This window comes from Antedon mediterranea, chromosome 8, assembly GCF_964355755.1.
Source record: "Antedon mediterranea chromosome 8, ecAntMedi1.1, whole genome shotgun sequence".
Lineage (NCBI taxonomy): Eukaryota > Metazoa > Echinodermata > Crinoidea > Comatulida > Antedonidae > Antedon > Antedon mediterranea.
In genome coordinates, this window is record NC_092677.1 from 26,196,639 (window position 1) to 26,219,088 (window position 22,450).

Consider the following 22,450-nt stretch of genomic DNA (forward strand, 5'->3'; position numbering starts at 1 on the left):
ACTATAGATCGATAATTATTGGAATGTATGATCAATAGAAATTTTTTGCCCGCACCTGGCCTTTAAAACCACACAGCCGGTCGCCGTACAAACAATCGTTTCTGGATAGATTTCACGGCAGCCTTTCAAATAAACTTAGCTTGGAGAAACGTTGCGCCCTCTATCAACCGAAGTCATCATGAAATACGATAACTTCCGGTTTGTAAGTTTCTTGGAAAACCCTGCGGTTGGTGAGCGTCCCCGTGAAATAAAACAAGTCAAGTAGGCAATTGTTAGTTCACAATCGCATGCACAGTTTTTTCTGCTTTTTTGGCAACAAAATAGCACAGTACAGTACTTACATCCGTGTTTACTTGACATGTCAATAGACAAAGTTTTCATATTCCATTATTAGAACGTTATGTATTAAAACTACTACTAAAATGGAAGAGACATTTTCACAGATAGACGAGGAATCAAGCGGATGGGCAAACGAGTTTATGGTGAGGACTCAAGGTGTCTTTCAAGCTAGTTTAGATTCGCCTTGGTTGGCTGGTGCTTTTGGTTATATTAGGCCTAGCTTTTTATAATAGAAGTATAACATGTATAACTGCATGCATTACTTTTTAATATTAAAAATAATTACGTTTATTATTACATAAATTGTTTATAAAAATGGAATTGATCATATTCTATAAATTTACAATTTAACATTTTAGGCCTTACTTAAATTATAATATGGTTTTCAATTTTTTTTAATAGTTAAAACAAAAACAAGTATAGATAGGCCTATTCTATTTTAATTGAACAAAAAATACAGAACTACTATATTTACAAGATTGGAAGATTGGAGTGAAGTGAATTGCTCTGTTTCAACTATGTAATTTAACAGTTGTTTAATAATATTTAATATGGATGGAATATGTTCCATTTGATCGTCTACAGTATATTGCCATTTCCTTCGCTCCACCGTACCAAAACAAAAGCTCGCTCGCTATTGTACATAACATCTCTCCACTACTAATTTTAAATTAGGGAGTGTAATCAATTAACCAACGTGGTTTATAAACTTCACGTCTAGGTCTATTTTTATCAAATGTATGTACAACAGTATCTTTCTGTTTCTGTGTGGTTAGATCATTTGTTAGGTATTTAGCATTCCAGATCTTTCCATCATCTAGCTCATATGTAGCATTACTAACAATTCTTTTAATTTTACCTCCAGTATAGAACTTATTACTTGATTTATCAACATGTCTCGGATTCTTAATTCGTACTGAATCTCCAACTTTAAATTGTGGTTTCCTCACATTTTTCTTATCATCGTAATACTTCTTACTTTTACTTTGGAACTCTTTACCTCAGTATTTTTAATTCCATTTTGGTAACCATCTGTAGGTCTTACATTTAGTGTTAGTAATTAATTTACGCTTATGTAAAAGTTCTGCAGGAGATATGCCTGTAACAGCATGAGGTGTAGATCGATAGATCATGAGAAATTCTAACATGGCCTCATTCCAATTCTTATTATTTTCATTGGCCATTTGAATGGTATGTTTAATTGTTTTATTCATTCTTTCAACTAATCCATTACTTTTAGGATAGTACAATGATGTTATAATGTGTTTAATACCTCTCTCCTTTAAATAATTTTCAAACTCTATGGATACAAATGGTTTCCCATTATCGGATACCAACTCATTTGGTAATCCTTCTCTTGGAAATATCTGGTCTAGAAAATTACATACAAATGTAGATGTAATATCATTAGTAAAAGAAACTTCTGGCCATTTACTGAAATAGTCAACTAGCACAATAGCATATCTACACTTTCTAGGTCCCTTTTCAAATGGGCCTATTATATCAATAGCAACTTTTTGCCATGCATGTTCTGGTAACGCAATTGGTTGTAATGGCGCATTGTAAGTTTTAGCCGTCTTATCACTATTTTGACACGGTTCACAATTCTTAATTTTATCTTCTACTTTACGATCTGTAGCAGGAAACCAGTATAGTTCTCTAATCCTGTTTTTAGTTCGTACAATACCTTGATGTGCAGTATGTGCTTCATCAATTATTTTATATTGCAATGATTTTGGGATTACCAGTCTCTCCCCCCTCATAATTAAATCATCATTTAAACACAATTCATCTTTTACAAAGTAGTAAGGTTTTAATTCCTCATTTAACATTTTCTTACTTGGCCATGCAGTTTTAATATACTTCTTAAGTAATGTTGACACATGATCAGTATTTGTTTCCTTAATTAACTCTTGTTTTGTAATGCAAGTGTTAGCATCCAATATATAACTTAATACATATTCATCACTATTATCAACAGAAGGATTATTTTCTGTTATGGGGAGTCTACTTAAAGCATCGGCAACAGCATTATTTTGCCCTGTAACATATTCAATCACATAATCTAAATTAAGTAGCCCATCTAGCAATTCGTATGGTTTTATGACCTGTAGCACATGAACTTAGCAATTTCAAATTAGCTTTGTGGTCAGTACGTAATGTAAATTTGTTACCCCATAAGTAATTAACCCATTTTTTACACGCATATACACAAGCTAATGCTTCTGTCTCTCCCGTTGAATAATTACGCTCTGCACTTGTTAATGTACGGGATGTAAATGCAATAGGAATTTCAATGTTATCTTTAATTTGACTTAGCACACCACCTATTCCGTAATCTGAACTATCAGTGGTAACAATCACTGGTAATTTGGGGTCAAACAAATTCAATGCAGTACTTTTAGCAATACAATTCTTTAATTTATCAAATGCGGCTTGTTGTTCAGTACCCCACACAAACGCATTTTCTTTCCTTAGCAAATACCTTAATGGTTCTGATGTAGTCGCATAATTTGGTACAAATTTTGCATATTATCCAAACATTCCCAAAGCAGTTCTCAATTCAGAGATGTTGTTTGGAATGTTTGCCTCGATTATGGCTTTTACGTGGTCATTATCAGGTTGAAGTCCTGAAGCCGAAATTGTATGACCTACGTATGAAATTTGTTTCACTCTAAATTGGCATTTATCAAGGTTTAGCGTTAACCCTGCCTTTTGTATTTAAGGTGCAACATTGTATAGTCCATATTAATAGATATAAATGTTGATGTTCATCTTTACCAAAGACAACAATATCGTCAAGATAGCAACGTACCCCCTTTTCATTCATTAGGATTGAACTCACTGTTTTCTGAAATGCAGATGGTGCGGAAGCAAGACCAAAACATACTCTCTTATAACGGTAAAGGCCTTTATGTGTAATAAAACCAGTTAAATCCCTACTTTCTTTATGTAATGTTAATTGATAGTACGCAGATCTAAGATCTAACGTAGAAAATACAGTAGCACCATGCAATGAATTGAATAATTCTGAAATATCGGGTAAAGGAAATTGGTCTACTACAAGTTCTTTGTTAACTTCTCTTAAATCTATACAAATACGTACATCACCAGATTTGTTACCTACTACCACAATTAGACTTTAATTTTCTCTATAATTCCTTGGCTTTCTAACCTATCAAGTTCTTTAGCAACTTTGTCTCTTACCGTAAATGGTAAGCTTTGTAATTTCTGTATTTTAGGTGTACAGTGTTTGTGGACCATAACTTTATGTACGAAATCCTTCGTGAGTCCCACATTCCCATTGAACAATCTGGGATAGTTCTTTTTCAGTTCTTGTTTGTATTCAGCATCATCAGTTGTAGCAACTTGGACGCAAGCAATTTGTCCTTTCACAATGTTAATATTTAGGTTGCTAATTAAGTCCATCCCGAGAATAGGCGATCCTTTTTCTACGATGTAAATCTTCGCGTGCACTTTATTCTCTGGCTCACTTGTAAGCGTAACCGGGTAAATTCACAAATCCATGCACATGTATCGGTTCCTTGGAGTAGCTCATCAGTTTGATTGACGCCTTTTGTAGAGCTTCGTTGACAAAATATCGATTATAGATTCTTTTGGGTAGAATTGTAACTGGTGAACCAGTATCTATGGTCATGTTCACTTTTGCTGAATGACCTATCAATACGTCAGTGCGTAATTTTCTGTTAACCATCATATTAACAGACATGGTTTCATCAATATTTTCAATTTCAACACTTCTGCAAACACTAGCAAAATGTCCTATCTTACGGCATTTATTGCATTTAGCTTTCTTTGCCTTGCATTTGACATCATCGGCTTTGTGCGATTTCGAACCAAAACGAAAACAGTACTCACTGGATTTGTATTTTGCTGGCTGTTGTTTAGGTTTGTAATTACTCTTTCGTATCTGCTCAACAGATACTGGTAGTTCAGCTTTACCTATTATTTGGCATTCTTTAACTAATGGCGTTAAAGACATAATTCCTTGAGTGACAAACAAATATTGCCGTACGGACACACAAACACATTGCCATATGAACAAATTGCCGTATGGTTAAATTGGCGTAAGGACAAAAATTGGCGTAAGGACAAAAATTGGCGTAAGGACAAAAATTGGCGTAAGGACAAAAATTGGCGTTAAGGACAAAAATTGCCATTAGTTTGCCTTACGGGAGCGGAATTGTTCGTACGGCAACGTTTGTCTATTTTTGCCCTAATGGCCGCCCATATCATCTTGCCTACTGGCACCATAGCTAGACATAACATACAGTAAATTAAAAACTATCGGTGAATTGTTGGAATAAATTAATTGTTTAATTAAACAGTTGGCTATTTTAAAAGTGTATGTAAAGTTCTGTACAATAATAATAAAAACTGAAAATATATAATATATTCAATTTTTTATTGTACTTAAATGTTTTTTAACTTTATGCATCACGCACTCTATGCAAAAAAAAATTGATTTCAGCAGCTACTGTAGTAGCCTTCAACTATTGCTCATACTGTAAGTGGAAAAAGAAACCAAAATACTGAAAATACCAAAATATACACAATACTTGTCAAAATGCCAATGCTTTGTGGAAAAAGAATTACCACAAACCTTTATTTAATAAAGTGGTTTTGCTAAATTACAAGTTTATTTTTGTATTTAACCAAGAATGTTGATGACAGCTACTGGGCAGGATGTACTTCCTTTTGTGTTCCACTTTGTTTCTGATCACTTGTGGTTTACCTCGGACACTGACTGAAAGAATGTCATTTTTTTTCGGCTGTGAAAATTTGTATGACAACATGAATCAACCTTTGAATACAATATAGAATTTGTTTATTAACGTCACCTGGGATCAAACTGGCACCGCATCCACCTTTTCTGTTAGCACACCGCAATCATACCTCCCATGCCCATTCTGTTTTGTGTACCTTGTCTTTGTATATTTATACCTTCCTATTACCGTTCTGCAGTTGTCTAAAACTCTGTCTACACTATCAAAGTTTATGTGACAAAAAAATCTTATGTGCCCATAATTATATGAACATGTTATATCTCTGCCATATTTGGGCATATCATTATCATATTTGGGCACATCACTCATAATTGATTACACTTTGTATTAAGATCTGTCTAAACTAGTTTGAAAAAAAGTGTGATGTACCTAAATATGATAGTGATATGAAATAACAATGTCCATATATGGGCACATCACATTTTAAAGTTTAAATAGTGTACTGTAGACAGAACTTTATTAACACAAAACCAAAATTGTTCTTTTTCGTAGTAAAATAACGGACTAATTTCCTGTTGATTTCGTAATTTGTTAATTCATTGTTGCAAGAAAGTGGGAAATAGATGAATGTAATTAACTTTTTCCTGTTTTTATTACAGAAAATTCAAACAAATTGTTTTGAATTCAACTACACAACTTTAGAAGCTAAGAAGCCAGACAGTAAAAAAAGAAACAGGTATCGTGATGTGCTACCATGTAAGTAACACACTCTCTATGATATACTGAACGAATTTGTGCCCAAATATGATAGTGATATGCTTAAATATGGTAGTGATACAGAGACAAATTTCATTTTAAAATTTTGTTTAGCATTATTGCTAATTAAACTGATTTTTGAGTCAAGAAACATAGTTTTCTATTGTATTTTTTGCTAAGCAATTTTAGAAATGTATAGCAATAAGGTTGTTTTGTATACTGTAGCTTTTTGCTGGCGAAATTATTCCCTGGTGATATGCTTAAATATGGTAGTGATATGCTTAAATATGGTAGTGATATGCTTAAATATGGTAGTGATATGCTTAAATATGGTAGTGATATGCTTAAATATGGTAGTGATATGCTTAAATATGGTAGTGATATACTTAAATATGGTAGTGATATGCTTAAATATGGTAGTGATATGCTTAAATATGGTAGTGATATGCTTAAATATGGTAGTGATATGCTCAAATATGGTAGTGATATGACATCATCATGTCCATATATGGGCACATTTTTTTGCCATATAAAGTTTGATAGTTTAGAGTAGACAGAGATTTAGGGATCATAGCATAATTATTCTATACTGCAATTGATGCAGTAATCTACATTATTTACCGCCGCAATAATGTACGATTTTATTTAGTTCATTTCTGCTGTAGTACTTGGTGTAATAATTATTGTGTATGATTCGTGTAAGAATATTGAGCACTTTAATATTTAACAGTACTGTAACTCTTGATTCATCTTTGTTATAATAAAATTTTAATTTCAATCTTAATTGTAATGTAAAATAGTATAAAAAGAATATTCATTAATTACAAACAAAGTATTTATTATTACATGTATTTTTACTAAATCAATTAATTCTACAGATCATTTTATATAATTTCTAATTTTACAGTATAAATTGTGAAAATTTCCCGTAATTGAAAGTAGAATGTGATTCCTATTGAAATCATAACTAAGTTCTTTATTAATAGTAATAATAATTATGTAATTTAATTTAATAATGATAGTACAGTACATTACTAATTCTTTCATTATTATAGAAATTTCTTGGAAAAAGACAATTGACAGTTTTTTCATTAGGAATCAAAGTGATATTAATTATTAATTAATAGTTATTGATCATTTTCATTCTTAGTCCGATAAAAACAGTCAAAAATGTAATTGAACTTTGAGTAGAGTAGTTTAGTTTTCTTTGTAAAAAATCTTTTAAAAACAAAAAATTACATTTTATAATAATTGTACATTAAAGAATTAATTCTCAGCAATGTGCTTTCTACTTTGTTTCTTAATTTACCTGTTTTTAGCCATGTATTTTTTTATGAAATTGTTCGCAATTTGACCTAAATAATAAATAATTATTAAGAAACTTCATATTTCATAATTTTCACAAGTGACTTGATGGTTATGATGCTTGGGTACCAATCCCAGGGTCCTGGGTTTAAGTCCTGTCATATGTCAGGATTTTTTCTAATAACAAATTACAACTCCACTCCCAAAGACTTTGTAATAAGATTTTGTTTATGTAGAGCATCTTGTGTATATGTTTGTCTTATGAACAGGATTGCCACCTTTAAAAGGATAGTGAATTAATTCGTTTTCTTTATCCTTGGCAATTTGTCTAAATAAATATAAAAAAAAAAAGTAAATTCAAATTGATGTAAATCTCTATATTACAGATGATCACAGTCGAGTAAAACTTGACGCTGGGAAGAATGACTACATCAACGCTAGTCATGTCCAGGGCAAGAAAGCATCAAAGAAATATATCCTCACACAGGTATGTACAGTAATTCGGTTTTACTTGGGTATAAGCCCATGGGGGAAATTGTGCTGGATGGAACTGGGCAGGGACATCTACTGTAAATTTAACTCAGCCAAGCTCACTCACAAACTCGCCCTATATAGAAACCAAAAGATGCCTGTTTTATTTTATACCCATCCGCTATTTTTACGCCCTAGGTCACTTAACACTGTTTCACTGTTAATTTAACTCGGTCAAGCTCACGCACAAACTCACTCAAGAAACCAATAAGATGCCTGTTTTAGTTTGTTCCCATCCACTTTTTTTACGCTGACACCTACCCCCTAGGTAACTCAGCTAATGTACATTCTGTAAGCCCAACAACTTTTACAGAATATGTTGGGGGTTTACCATAATGTGTAAAATATTTTACAATAAGTTGTATACATGTGTTATGTACAGGTGGATATTATGCAAATCAAGCTTGCTACTTACAGTTACACAGTTTCATTCCATTTGTGGTTTCAAATTTTATTTTTTTTCAAAACCAGATTATAAGCTGTTTGAGATTCTACGATAACTCGTAAAATGCAACTGTACATGAGTCATTCATGTTTCTCCTTTGCATATTTAATACCTTCTTGGAATTCTGTCGTACATAAACAATTTGAAAGTGTTCCATGCAAAAATTATTTATTAAGTATTGCTAAATGGCACATTAAGAACCATTTTATTATATGTACTGTATTTCACTTGCTAAAGTGTCAATGCTGTAGTATTGAAGTTCCAAATTTTTATAAATATGCCAAGATAAATGTTTTATTAAAACATTAATGTACAGTATGACACATGGTTTTATTACTTTGATAGTTGGAATATTTAGGCTTACTCATTGGCCATGTCAAACGAGTCAGATGTGTGTGTGTGTGCGCGTTGATGATAAAAAATGACTTAAATTATCCCCTTCAATGCAGACTACATTTCTAAGCACTTCAAATTTACAATACTATTACAATTACAAGCACTTTCTATCTGACAAATAAAGATAATATACAGTTCTAAGTTAATTTAACAGATGTCTCATTATGAGAAAACTGTTAAATGCTATAAGTGGAACTAGGGCAGTCTGGCTGTCTGGCCTCATAATGTCATAGTGTTAATAGTTCTTGGAAATATTCGCTAGAAAATCCATCAACTGTAAATAAAAACGTAATTTTATATCTTTGACTAAAAATATTTACTAATAGAAAGTTAATTGTTTTTGAATGTTCATGCCTTTGAAAGGTATCCATACTCTCTATGCAAACGACAGACTCAAACTTTTTTTTTTTTCTTCGGTAAATGTTTTTGGAAAAACAAAACTATAGAAAATTAATCCTGGCTTAATTTAACAGTCTTAACAGTCTATCTACACTATCACTAGATTGACAAAAAGAAGTGCCCAAATATGGTAGTATATGCCCAAATATGGTAGTGATATGCCCAAATATGGTAGTGATATGCCTAAATATGGTAGTGATATTACATCATCATGTCCATATATGGGCACATCACATGTTTTTTTGTCAGATAAAGTTTGATAGTGTAGACAGAGCTTTACACGATATGAGCTGGTAATTACTGTATATTTCATTCCACGAATCGTACAAAATATTCGGCAAATCAAATGAACAGACCTGTAAATCTCATTACAAAAAATCGTAAATAAACCTGGCTTAACAGTTTGTCAGTTTGTCTACAGTCATAAAATGAATTTCTAAATTTGGACATAGGGGTATGTTGCAACAAAATTGTCAATACTATTTTCTTCGGATTCATACAATACTATGTCACAATAACAAGAAAATAAAACAGGCAAAATTTGAATTACTGTACTACCAGAAGTAATGATATTTTCCATATGCAAAACTACTGTACAAACAAGCACGAATGTGCAATACTCGGGGTACAGCGAAAGAAGGTACCAGGTACCTTCTGCGTGTTTTTAAGTAAACGTGATAACCACTACGCCAACAAGCCGCATATAACTACATAGCGCTGTGGTGTGTGTCACACATTGTGGCTTCCTAATTAAACAAATTAATTAACAAAAAATTAAAAATCCGGCTCTATAGCTTTGAGGACATGTCCCTGTAGTATATTCATGCCAAATCCCAGCTCAATACTACAACTAATAATGGAGGAGTAGTACTTTAAAAATCGCACTTTTTACTCAATAGTGTCCAGATGGAGGAGGAGAAAATGAGTAAGTCCTAGACTCGGGTACCCCGAGTAAAAATCTAATTAAAGACAGAATACTGTAGATATTAAATATTTGTTTACTACATGTCAAAATATGTTTTAAACATTTTATAGCTTTATATATTGTTTTATTATATTTGATATCATATTTCTTTTAAAACAGGGACCAAAGGATAATACCGTTGGTCATTTTTGGCAAATGGTCTGGGAGCAAGACTGCAAAGTTATTGTAATGCTCAACAAAGTTATTGAAAAAGGAGTGGTAGGTTCAAATCATTAGCAAATCATAATTATTATTTCAATATTAAGTTAATAAATTCACTTAATATCACGTCTACTGGGCAGGGATGTTACACAAATGAGGGTATAACCCAGGCTTACTCTAAATTTAATTTTAAGAATTTTCATCCAGTCTAATTTTCAACTTTTTGGGAAATCAGAAAAAAATTTTGGTCAGTATGGGAGCAATTGTCACACAGAAATGATTGTCACACAGGAGCAATTGTCACACAGAAGCAATTGTCACACAGAAATAAAATTGTCACACAGAAATAAAATTGTCACACAGAAGCAAAATTGTCACACAGAAGCAAAATGTCACACAGAAGCAAAATTGTCACACAAGTAAAATTGTCACACAGAAGCAAAAATGTCACACAGGAGCAATTGTCACAAAATTGTCACACATAAACAAAATTGTCACACAGAAGCAATTGTCACACAATTGTCACACAGAAACAATTGTCACACAGAAACAAAATGTCACACATAAACAAAAGTCACACAATTGTCACACAGAAGCAATTCTCACACAGAAACAAAATGTCACACAGAAGCAAAATGTCACACAGAAGCAAAATGTCACACAGAAGCAATATGTCACCATGGAGGTGTCACACAGAAGCAAAATGTCACACAGAAGCAAAATGTCACACAGAAGCAATTGTCACACAGGAGCAATTTTGGAGGTTCAAAGTTCAGTGTGATAACATTCAGCAGTTTTTACAACTATGTCAAACATCATCTAAATCAATTGTTGATATAAAGGAGAATCTGAACTTGAAATCAAGACATAAAGAGCATTTGAAAGTTGAATAGGTAGTTGGTCACGTCATCAGGCTTGGCAGACAAATTTCTTTGAAATCGGTATTCATTTTAAAGCTTATAGCGATTATAAAATGAATACATGAATTGATAAGATTATCTATGTATGACAACAGATGGTTTTAATGGCGTGATAGACTAAGTAAATATTGTAACAACAACATTTCCTAGAAATATACTTACTGTGATTATAATTGTATTATTATCTTAGATGTTATATCTCTGAAAAACAAATTCTACAGCAAGGTTTATTTTTATTTTTATTTATCATTTGCTAACATCAATAATAAGAAAATATTATAGCAATCCGTTAAAAGAAGCTCACATTTGAAAGTCACAGACTATAACATTTTTATCTTTCTCATTTCATTTCATTTCATTTATTTCATCTCACATAATTATAACAAAAAAATAACAAACAATAGAGAGAGACAGGATTCCCAAAATCGAACTAAATCAAACTATCAAGTGGGTCTCCAGCAAAACAAAATCATCCAACAATAAAATACAAAATTACAACATTAAAAACAACGTGAAGATTAAAAAAGTACAAAATATCTATACAAAAGTTACCCAAGACATTATTATTATTATTATTATTATTATTATTATCATTATTATTATTATTATTATTACTGTTATAATTATCACAGATATCAAATGAAGTTTCAATTTTTCGTGGATTAATGGCCGATAGTTGTAAAAGAATAAAAGGAAATAAATATAATATTAAATATGTGTTGTTCCCAAAAATCATGAAAAATAATGATCTATTTAAAATCATTTTGCAGTTTTGATGAAATTATTCACTTCCGTACGAAAATAAAATCAACAAAAAACAATGATTTTACTTTATAAAGACAAAATAAACATTTAAATTTAACCATAACCAAAATCCAATTGTCTAACAGACAATTTGACTATTAGACTAGGCTATGAATGAGGTAGGTGCCACCCGGAGAGGTAGAAATTCTCATGTGACTTTTCTAGACCAGTTTTTTCTGGGGAATCTAAATATATTGGGTAAACGGGCTGTAACCTGAGAACTTTCGCGTGAGGGCGCTTTTTTCAAAATGGCTGCCAGTTACAGTAGACTATGATATCTTGGCAACCACTGGTCATAGAGAGGTGATTTTGGTGTCAAATTGTTCGGAATGTACATGTTCCTATTTGATGTAATAGAACATTTTGTCAGAAAATGGCCGGAAATACCTCTATTGACCTTTGACCTAATATCTAACAGATATCATATCTCCGTAACTACTCGACACAGAAAGTTGTAATTGGTGTCAAACTCTCCAGAATATAGATGTTTATATTCAGACTAATAGAACATTATCTGTAAAAATGACCGGAAATAACGTTACTGACCTTTGACCCAAAATGCAAGACATTTCTCCCATCTGATCACGTTAATCTTGTCAATTAATTCATTTTGTGCCAATTGGAGGTTGACATTCTCATATTATTTTCTGGACCAGTTTTTCATGTGCAATCCGAATATATGAGATAAATAAGCCATAACAAGGCCAAGAATTTAATTCTTTTACTACATACATGCTTCCCTTTAGTGTTTCAGTCTGTATGTCGTGTATTAACTTCAAGATCGCTCACATCACTGCAATCTGAAAAGTCTTCATATTCATTATGTGTAAACAGTTCCTGGACATCAGTGGGAATCACTGTCTCAATCCATTTAGGCTCCATTTGTTCGTTCCATCCATTGTGTGTACTGTTGTTGACAAAATCATTAACGTCTGCTGATTGCCATTCTTTAGTAGTAATGAAGTGTGCTCTAAGTATATGAAACTCAAGGGTCTGCTGACATAGTGGCAGTAATTATATATCTGTAATCTTGTTGTGTCTGGAAAACTTTCTGTTGAAGATATCATATCTTGCTTGATTTACACTTTTCCCCTTCACTCCATACAATAGTGAAACATACTCTTCAAATTCCTCATACAACTCTTTTGATGGAACATCTGACACTCCAAGGTTGCAGAATGTGTCAACAAATTTTGCTTTTGATTCCAGAAGCTTCCAGCAGGTACGTTTTCCTTTCCGAAAGAAAGCGGAGTTATAATCGTTACCTGTGAAAGCATGGAATCCAATAAGGGATGATTTCTGCGCTTTTGTTAAATCAATGTCACTCAATTTCAGTACCTTTCAGTATTTCCCAGTGTTTGTATCAATAATTACCCTCTGCCCAATATCTATGAAATGAGATAGTGCAATGACTGGAATATCAATGTCTCCAGAATGGGAACGAATTATTGCTACGCCTTGATTGTTATTTGTTAAAGCATGCTTTGCATGCAGGATGACATTCGTGTATGCTTCTTCTTCCGGCTACTATTAAGCTCCGGAACCAATACAACATCTCAGTTAGTAACGTAGATGTATTCTTTGTACGATGAAAAGTAGATAACATCACTCCTCATATCTGTTAGAATGCTTTCTTTCTTTGACACTAGTACACAGCGAATAAGCTCAATCAATTTGGTCTTGTTCTCGCCGTTGGCAAGGAAATTGTTGAAATCACGGGCCAACTTTGATATTATTGAGCTTACAATTACTTTTGGTGCAATACCGCGTATGTTTCTCTCAACAGACTTAATGTTTTTTGGCAGGTATGCATCGGTAACAATATCAACACGCTTGTATCCTTTAGGGATGCTGTTGAAAACCTTTGCTACAAGATGCTCGTACGTATCAGGGTAAGATGTAAATGTTCTGATTAATACCATTAAGTCAACAACATAGGCAATGACAATAGCCTTTGCTGGCAGTGCCCGACCAGGATCTATAACATCTGTTGAACTTTTGATGAGAATTTCCATTAGGACACTTTTCTGAGTTGTTCGTCTTGTCCCATCTGCATTAGCAAGGCTTAGCGGACAGGGGTAAATGGATACTCAAAGGCTTTCTTAAAGTCAATTATTCTACCATGCTTTGTTGAGGTGGCAAGAAGCTTTCCTAAAACATCCCGATTAGCTTATATTACTCTTACTTTCCCATTTGCCTTGATTTCGAGTTTCTAACCACTATTCGAAAATAAAGTGAGATGATGTTATGGATCCTGGTCGAGCACTGCGAGAAACAGACGCGGTATTGCACCAAAAGTAATTGTAAGCTCAAAAATATCAAAATTGCCCCGTGATTTTAACAATTTCCTTGCCAACGGCAAAAACAAGACCAGATTGATTGAGCTTATTCGCTGTGTACTAGTGTCAAAGAAAGAAAGCATTCTAACAGATATGAGGAGTGATGTTATCTACTTTTCATCGTACAAAGAATGCATCTACGTTACTAACTGAGATGTTGTATTGGTTCCGGAGCTTAATAGTAGCCAAGAAGAAGCCGACACGAAAGTCATCCTGCATGCAAAGCATGCTTTAACAAATAACAATCAAGGCGTAGTAATAATTCGTTCCCATTCTGGAGACTTTGACATTCCAGTCATTTCACTATCTCATTTCATAGGGTGATGGGCAGAGGGTAATTATTGATACAAACACTGGGAAATACCGAAATGTACTGAAATTGAGTGACATTGATTTAACAAAAGCGCAGAAATCATCCCTTATTGGATTCCATGCTTTCACATGTAACGAGTATAACTCCGCTTTCGTTCGGAAAGGAAAACGTACCTGCTGGAAGCTTCTGGAATCCAAAGCAAAATGTGCTGACACATTCTGCAACCTTGGAGTGTCAGATGTTCCATCAAAAGAGTTGTATGAGGAACTTGAAGAGTATGTTTCACCATTGTATGGAGTGAAGGGGAAAAGTGTAAATCAAGCAAGATATGATATCTTCAACAGAAAGTTTTCCAGACACAACAAGATTACAGATATATCATTACTGCCACTATGTCAGCAGACCCTTGAGTTTCATATACTTAGAGCAAACTTCATTACTAAAGAATGGCAATCAGCAGACGTCAATGATTTTGTCAACAACAGTACACACAATGGATGGAACGAACAAATGGAGCCTAAATGGATTGAGACAGTGATTCCCACTGATGTCCAGGAACTGTTTACACATAATGAATATGAAGACTTTTCAGATTGCAGTGATGTGAGCGATCTTGAAGATTAATACACGACATACAGACTGAAACACTAAAGGGAAGCATGTATGTAGTAAAAGAATTAAATTCTTGGCCTTGTTATGGCTTATTTATCTCATATTACTCGGATTGCACATGAAAAACTGGTCAAGAAAATAATATGAGAATGTCAACCTCCAATTGGCACAAAATGAATTAATTGACAGGATTAACGTGATCAGATAGGAGAAATGTCTTGCATTTTGGGTCAAAGGTCAGTAACGTTATTTCCGGTCATTTTTACAGATAATGTTCTATTAGTCTGAATATAAACATCTATATTCTGGAGAGTTTGACACCAATTACAACTTTCTGTGTCCAGTAGTTACGGAGATATGATATCTGTTAGATATTGGGTCAAAGGTCAATAGAGGTATTTCCGGCCATTTTCTGACAACATTTTCTATTACATCAAATAGGAACATGTACATTCCAAACAATTTGACACCAAAATCAACTCTCTATGACCAGTGGTTGCCAAGATATCATAGTCTACTGTAACTGGCAGCCATTTTGAAAAAAGCGCCCTCACGCGAAAGTTCTCAGGTTACAGCCCGTTTACCCAATATATTTGGATTCCCCAGAAAAAACTGGTCTAGAAAAGTTATATGAGAATTTCTACCTCTCCGGGTGGCACCTACCTCATTCATAGCCTAGTCTATATTTTGTGCTTTAATTATAGTTTTTTTTTCAGGTAAATAATTTTTTTGCCCATCCAATTTTTGGTCAAAGTGAACTACTATTAAAGTAACTAGTATGTGACATTAAAATGGTATATTAAACAAGAAATTTAAAAACAATTTTTTGTAGGGAGACAATATCATTAAGTCTTAGCTTAAACCTTTTTTTATTTACAATTAATGTTTTTCCATTTTTTGGACAAGGTTGTGTGTTTACCAATGTATTTTGTATAAACCATGTTTTTATTGCTTTGTTTTAGCTAAAATGTGCCCAGTATTTCCCTTTGGGATCAGAGGACAACAGAACCATGGTGTTTGATACAAACTACAAAGTACAATTAATAGATGAAGAGGTGTCGTCGTTCTTCACAATTAGGACCATGAAACTGGATCACATCCCTGTAAGTTGTTAAATGTTAAAGGTCAAAGGTGAATTACCGGCAATCGTGATGCAAATTAATATTTAAGTGTGTTTATTATTATTGTATGTTTTATTATTCATTGTCAAATGTCATAGGATCTATTTTTAGACATAATTGACGTCGCGCACTGGAAGCATTTCTCGGAAGGCAGGGTTATAGAAGCTATCATAAAGTTTATTAACCAAATACTGTATTTATTAAAGGCAATACAAAAATATATTGAAAGAGAGAAATTCAACTACTCAGCTCTAAGGATGCGTCAACGGTAGAATGTAACATGTAGCGACCTTTTCAGATCCTGATCCGTTGCCTACATCCTCCGCACGCTTGTCTAACTAGCCGATTCGGCAACATTATTAACGACATCTCCTTAAACACCTTGGTGTCAATCAAGGCCTTAGTTGGAAAACCTCTCGAAAAAATCTGTAAAAGCAGTAGCTGATAAAAACTACTTAAAAAATTGCAAAATGGTCGTCGGGTTTCCAAAATGTATAATATTCAGTTTTTTTTTTGTAGACAGGAGCAAGTAAACAAGTATTACATTTCCACTATACAAAATGGCCAGACTTTGGGGTACCTCAATCGCCTGCAGCTTTCCTATGCTTCTTAGCGGCTGTGAGAGACAAAGGTGGTATGAATATCAACGACAGCCCACCTGTAGTCCACTGCAGTGCAGGTGTTGGCAGGTCTGGCAGCTTTTGTCTGGTGGATACCTGTTTGGCCATTGTAAGTATTTTGGTTGAGAACTCAATATATTTTCCTATCCATCATTGTATGAATGATCACTTTAGAATCACTGGATACGATTTTTATTTCCTGTTTGGCCATTGCATAGAGGTTGCTACACTTTGTGACAAAAAAAATGTGAGGTGCTCATATATGGACATGATGATATGTCATATCACTACCATATTTTGGAATATCACTAGCATATTTGGCACATCACACTTCAATTTAGTGTGGACAGAGCTTTATCGAAAAGAGAAAAATTGAACTGGGTTATTAATGTGATATTATTTGTATTCTAGATTGAAAAGGATGGTGATTTCAATGATGTAGACGTGATGTCGATTTTACTAGACATGAGGAGAGATCGGATGGGGTTAATTCAAACCCCCGCACAGCTTAGGTTTTCATACTTGGCAGTTTTAGAAGGAGCGCATGCTGTTTTAGAACATATACCTCTTAGTACATTAGTTGAAAAAGTAAGTTTAAATGTTTGATTAACTAGTTCTAGTTGTTTGATGTTTGATTAACTAGTTCTTGTACTAGTTCTCAATTTTATTTATCTTCAAAAGAGGTCTCATCTAAAACGCCCTCTAATATTGTTTTTCTCTCAATTAGGATGATTTACCTACAAATCCGCCACCTGTACCACCTAGGCAAACAAAACGACCACATTCACCAGATGACACTGATATCGGGGCAGGTGGAAAGTGAGTACTTTATCAAGGTCTACACGTTAATTGAATATCGAAACGTGGCAGGCTGAAGGCGCTTGACCTTTGACAAGATCGCCTAAATTTTTAATATATTAACTTTACAATACTTAGTATTCTGGTACAGCCGCTCCATAATCTCTTTGCTTTTCTTCCTTATATCTATATTTTTTAATTTATACTAACAAATATCTTTTATTAATATAATAATAATAATATATCAAAAATTTATTAAATAATATTCATCGCATAATATGCAATCTACGATAATTTAATTAATTGATATAACAAATTTATTAAATACATAACATCATTGGAATAAAAGAACAAATCACATATCTACACATAATCATAACATCGTATACTCTATCTCTAACAATTTTTTCAATCTTCTATCGACTAAGGCTTCTATGAATGGATGTACTGGTTGGGAGCAGGAACGCTAGTAGACCAAACCCAGTACCGTTTTGATTACGATCAATCGGGAAATTACCTCATGACGCTATAAAATATTTATTTGCCAGGACATTAATAATAACTCCTTGTTTTTTAAATTATATATTTTTTTTACCTATTAATGATTGTACATCATCAAAATTGTTTGCAATTGTCTAATTCGATTGAGACTTTTATCATTGCGTACAGTTTTTCCGTTGAGTTTTTATTTAACAGAGCGTTGAGCTTGTGTTGTCAACGTTTTCTATTCGAAATTCGAATACAAAAAGTACTCAACGAATCTTGATGTTGACAATGAAAGTTCCAATTCGAATACGACAAATTCTTTTTATTTTTCGTAAATGTTTATAAAATTGATGTTTTTTCTTCTAATCTTTTTTGACGTAGTGCATCTGTCGTCAGGAAAAGACTACGAGATGAAAAAAATCAAGCGTTGAAAGACAAGGTGGAGAGAATGAAAGATAAACAACGAAAGAGTGAAAAGAAGAAGAAAGACAAATCAATACTAAAGTATGTTGGGGTTGGGGTAGGCCTTTTAGTTGGCGCCCTCCTTGTATACAAATGGTATTATTGACAGTGGAGGAACAAATGCACACACAAACAACACATTCCATTAAAAAGGATGTACAGCAATGAATGCTGTGAAATTAAATTGTGTTTAAGAATTTGTAGAATGTCCATAAGGGGCTGCTGACAAATATTTTGACCAATTTCTGTCCGTTTGAGCTGACCATTTAGTCAGAATATTTTGTTACAGTTTCTTATAGTCCATATAAACCGAACGGTTTTGACGAAATTTAACGATTATTGTATTTTTTTAAAAAGAATATTATATGTTTATTCTACCTCAAATTTATTTTCACAATGGTCACATAAATTGGTGCGGAATATTGTCTGTTGATGCGTGATAATGTAGTCGGTCACTTTGTAGTTTAGACTATGTGTCGGATAATAGATTCGTGCGTTGTACGCCCATTACTTACTTGTGGTTTAGTCTAGTGTGATCATTTTCAATTTCTCTTTATAAACATAAATTCAATTTAACTGGTGCTCAGTTTGCAGTTAACTGAAGACATTTTTATGCAACTTGTTAATTTACAGTGCTTATCACATGTCAGTTAATTATTAAACATGGTGTGAATTTTAATATTTTACAAATATGTAGCACACATGGTCAGGTACCGACATAGTGGGACAAACACTTTTTTTTAAAAGGTTGTTTTACGATGATTATATCCCTCTCGACTCTTACAAAAAAAAAATAATTGACTAAATAGAATTTAAATACTTAAAAATATATTGTCTCTCTAATTTTTTTTTTTCAATTTTTTTTTAATATGCCATTTTAATGTCACATAATAGTTATTCACTTTGACAAAACACTGGATCGAAAAAAAAATCATTTACCTGAAAAAAAATGTAATTTAAAGCAAAGAATAAATTGTCTGTCAGACAGTGGTTTTTGGTTAAAATTCAATGTTTCTGTTTGTAAGTGAAATAATCTTTTTTTTTTGTGAATAACTTCAATAAAGTGGCCTATTTAATTATTTTAATTTTAATAATCTTTATTTTTCATATTTTTTGGAGACAATACATTTTTAAAGATAGAACTTCTAAAGTTGACATCAAGTGGTTGAGACATGTGTCATTTTTTCGCTCCACCGTTGCACCAAATTTATCCCACTAATCTTGTTTACGCACCAAGATTCTATGAAATTTAAAACACTTCTGTTTATATTTTACTTTTTGAAATTTATTTCTATGTTTTGTGTTGTTTTTATATGCGTCGTATTTACATTTTTTTATGCTGTTGTTTTGATGAGATTATGTATAACCATACTAACTTCACTAGTGTCCGGATTCCTGTCGGTGCTCTAGTCAGAACGGAACACTCTGTGTTTATTACTTGAATTTTAAATAGATTACATCCTATCTGTATTTAATTATTCTTACAATTTTCTAAGCATATCTATATCTATCTATATCTTTATATAATATCAAAATTATGATTAATAATTATGAAATAAAATAATAGATTTTGTATCTAAGATTTTTTTTTGTACTGAATTCAATCAAATATTTTAAAATGTGTGTGAATAGGAGTTACGATTTCTGTGTAAACTACAATTTAATACTGTATATTCATGTGTCAAGTAAAGAGTGCATTCATCTGGACGTCTAAGGTTATGTTTGTGTCATTGGCCGTAAAAAATTAAATTAATCCCGATTTTAAAAATCTAGTTAAAACTGTTTCTGATATGAATTAATTCTATTTGATTGTTAATTTACTTATATAAAAAGTTGTATTCACTTGAAGAATTTATTAATTTTAAGGATCGCGTGATTGGTGAGTACGTTCATAGGAGTTTATAGTTGCCACGGTAATGAAAGCAGTGACAGTCACATTATAACAGTTAAGATGACAAAACCTGCAAGAGCAGAAGTGACCCTAACCGACAATCAACAGAGATCAAATTACACATGAATTCACAAAGCATGAATTCACAAAGTCTCAAAAGAAATAGATAACTAATGTAGTGGTATGTAGAGGGCGTGCTCAAGAGTCATATCACATTTGCGGGTTTTCTCGTCTTCAGCTTTTACTTAAAATCAAATTTTTGTTGTATTCATTATAATCTAAAGTTATTTAAAAAATTATTATTTGCGTATTATAAACGATGTTTTCTCTCACCCCGTTTCTTTTTTTGTATCCACACAGAAAAGAAAGCAGGGTAGTAGCAAAGAAGTAAAAACCAGATAGCATTTCCTGATATATGTACTGGAATTAGTCAATGTGGCCAAATAAGCCCCTCTACCTTTTTTCACAAATATATGTACTGTAGTATAGTCTGCATTATCATTATTATCAAAGTGGCGTAACGGCTATGAGCGCTCACTGACTAAACCCAGGGGCCCCTGAGCAGTACCCAGCGGAAATAACAGGCATTAAAATATGTTGAAAAATGCTAAAAACACCCAAGGCCTCCAGCGTTGGAAGGCCACTTAGGGTTCTTAAACCAGGGGTTTCAGGCCTCTGTGTTACGCCACTGATAAGCAGTGCATTCTGTTGTTGTTCATCGTCTAATATTATACGATTTTAGAATCAAATTTGTACGCTTTGGTTTGTGACTTGAGTTAATAACGCCACAAAGGTGCACGTTACGCCAGCCTCGTGGCTGATGTGTCTTTTCAACGCCCATTAACTTTGTTCTATTTTCAAAGCGACATGTTTCTGTATTAAAATTCACGATTACCACCTTAATGATCAAAACGTTTAGATAACTGAAATCCGAGAAATATATTTTGTGATATCATTTTAACAAATTGTTATTTGCATGTACATTTTACAGAAAAAAAATAGGTTAAACATTATTTATAATAAGTGACATGATGGTTTATAATATACTGTACAAATATTGTTATGGCATAGAATTGGTTTTCAATCTGTTTTTAAGTTTCATCAAATTGAAATTATATTGGTAAACACACACATATTTTGTTATATTATTTTAAATACACACTTGTTGTATGTATAAATAATCCAACCTAGAGGAACGTATACTTGTTGGCCTTTAGCGTGTCATACATGACCCATTATGCGTGGGAGTCACAAAATCCATTAAGGTCACATCTATAATGTTTTGTTGGTTGTTTTGCACTTGACTTAGACCAGAAATAATGGCATTACCAAGAATTTGCAAATGTTTTTTTCCTTTCAATTCTTATTTTCTAAACAATATTAACATTGGATTTTATTCAAAAGATTGTTATGTTTATGAACGTTTACCACTGCAATTCTAAAGCTCTGTCTACACTATCAAACTAGTTCGACAAAAAAAAGTGTGATGTGCCCAAATATGGTAGTGATATGGTCAAATATGGTAGCGATATGATATCATCATGTCCATATATGGGCACATCACATTTTTTTGTCGCATAAAGTTTAACTTAATTAAAATTTAGTTCTTGCTGATCTTTAATAAGTAAAAAATTATGTTAATAATTCACAGATTATGTAATAAAGTGAGTTTGTTTTCTACTTTGATCATTGTGTTTTTAACTGTTTAATGTTTGGCACCTACCATACGTGTAATACACAATGTGTGCAGCAACAAAAGGTAATACGTAATTTTCATAAAACAATCATAAAATTATCAATTAAAGATGTATTGTCTCCCAAAAAAAACCATGAAAAATGAAGTTTAATTAAATTAGACCTTGAACACGTTTAATTGTAGTTTATCACTTCCGTCGAAAAAAAAAATGTTTTCACGTATAAAATGACAAAATAAATGTTTAAATTTAACAAAAAAACTGTTGGCTAGCTGCCAATGTTTTCACAAAATAACTATTTTTTTGCTTTAAATTACAGTTTTTTCAGGTAAATACATTTTTTTT

General features: G+C 32.7%; 1 protein-coding gene across 2 annotated transcripts; it reads left to right on the forward strand.

The window, feature by feature from the left end:
• Positions 1–242: 242 nt before the first annotated feature.
• LOC140056506 (tyrosine-protein phosphatase non-receptor type 1-like) lies at positions 243–22,063 on the forward strand. Of its 2 annotated transcripts, XM_072101895.1 has the most exons (10): positions 243–482; positions 5,747–5,843; positions 7,535–7,635; positions 10,004–10,102; positions 15,996–16,136; positions 16,674–16,883; positions 17,186–17,362; positions 17,502–17,593; positions 18,440–18,562; positions 20,772–22,063. In XM_072101895.1, the coding sequence occupies exons 1-10, from the start codon at positions 423–425 to the stop codon at positions 20,800–20,802; spliced, it is 1,131 nt and encodes a 376-aa protein (XP_071957996.1). In that variant the 5' UTR covers positions 243–422; the 3' UTR covers positions 20,803–22,063. The 2 variants fall into 2 exon arrangements, with proteins under 2 accessions (XP_071957996.1, XP_071957995.1); XM_072101894.1 differs by lacking the exon at positions 20,772–22,063 and having other exon boundaries at positions 18,440–19,656.
• The last annotated feature ends 387 nt before the right edge of the window (positions 22,064–22,450 follow it).

What these genes read in the sequence shown, in the direction of transcription:
- LOC140056506 (XM_072101894.1), top strand. Translation starts at nt 423, where the DNA reads ATGGAAGAGACATTTTCACAGATAGACGAGGAATCAAGCGGATGGGCA. An exon ending in GATGGGCAAACGAGTTTATG is followed by an intron (nt 483 to 5,746) that starts GTGAGGACTCAA and finishes TTTTTATTACAG; the next exon opens with AAAATTCAAACAAATTGTTT. An exon ending in TGAAACTGGATCACATCCCT is followed by an intron (nt 16,137 to 16,673) that starts GTAAGTTGTTAA and finishes TTTTTTTTGTAG; the next exon opens with ACAGGAGCAAGTAAACAAGT.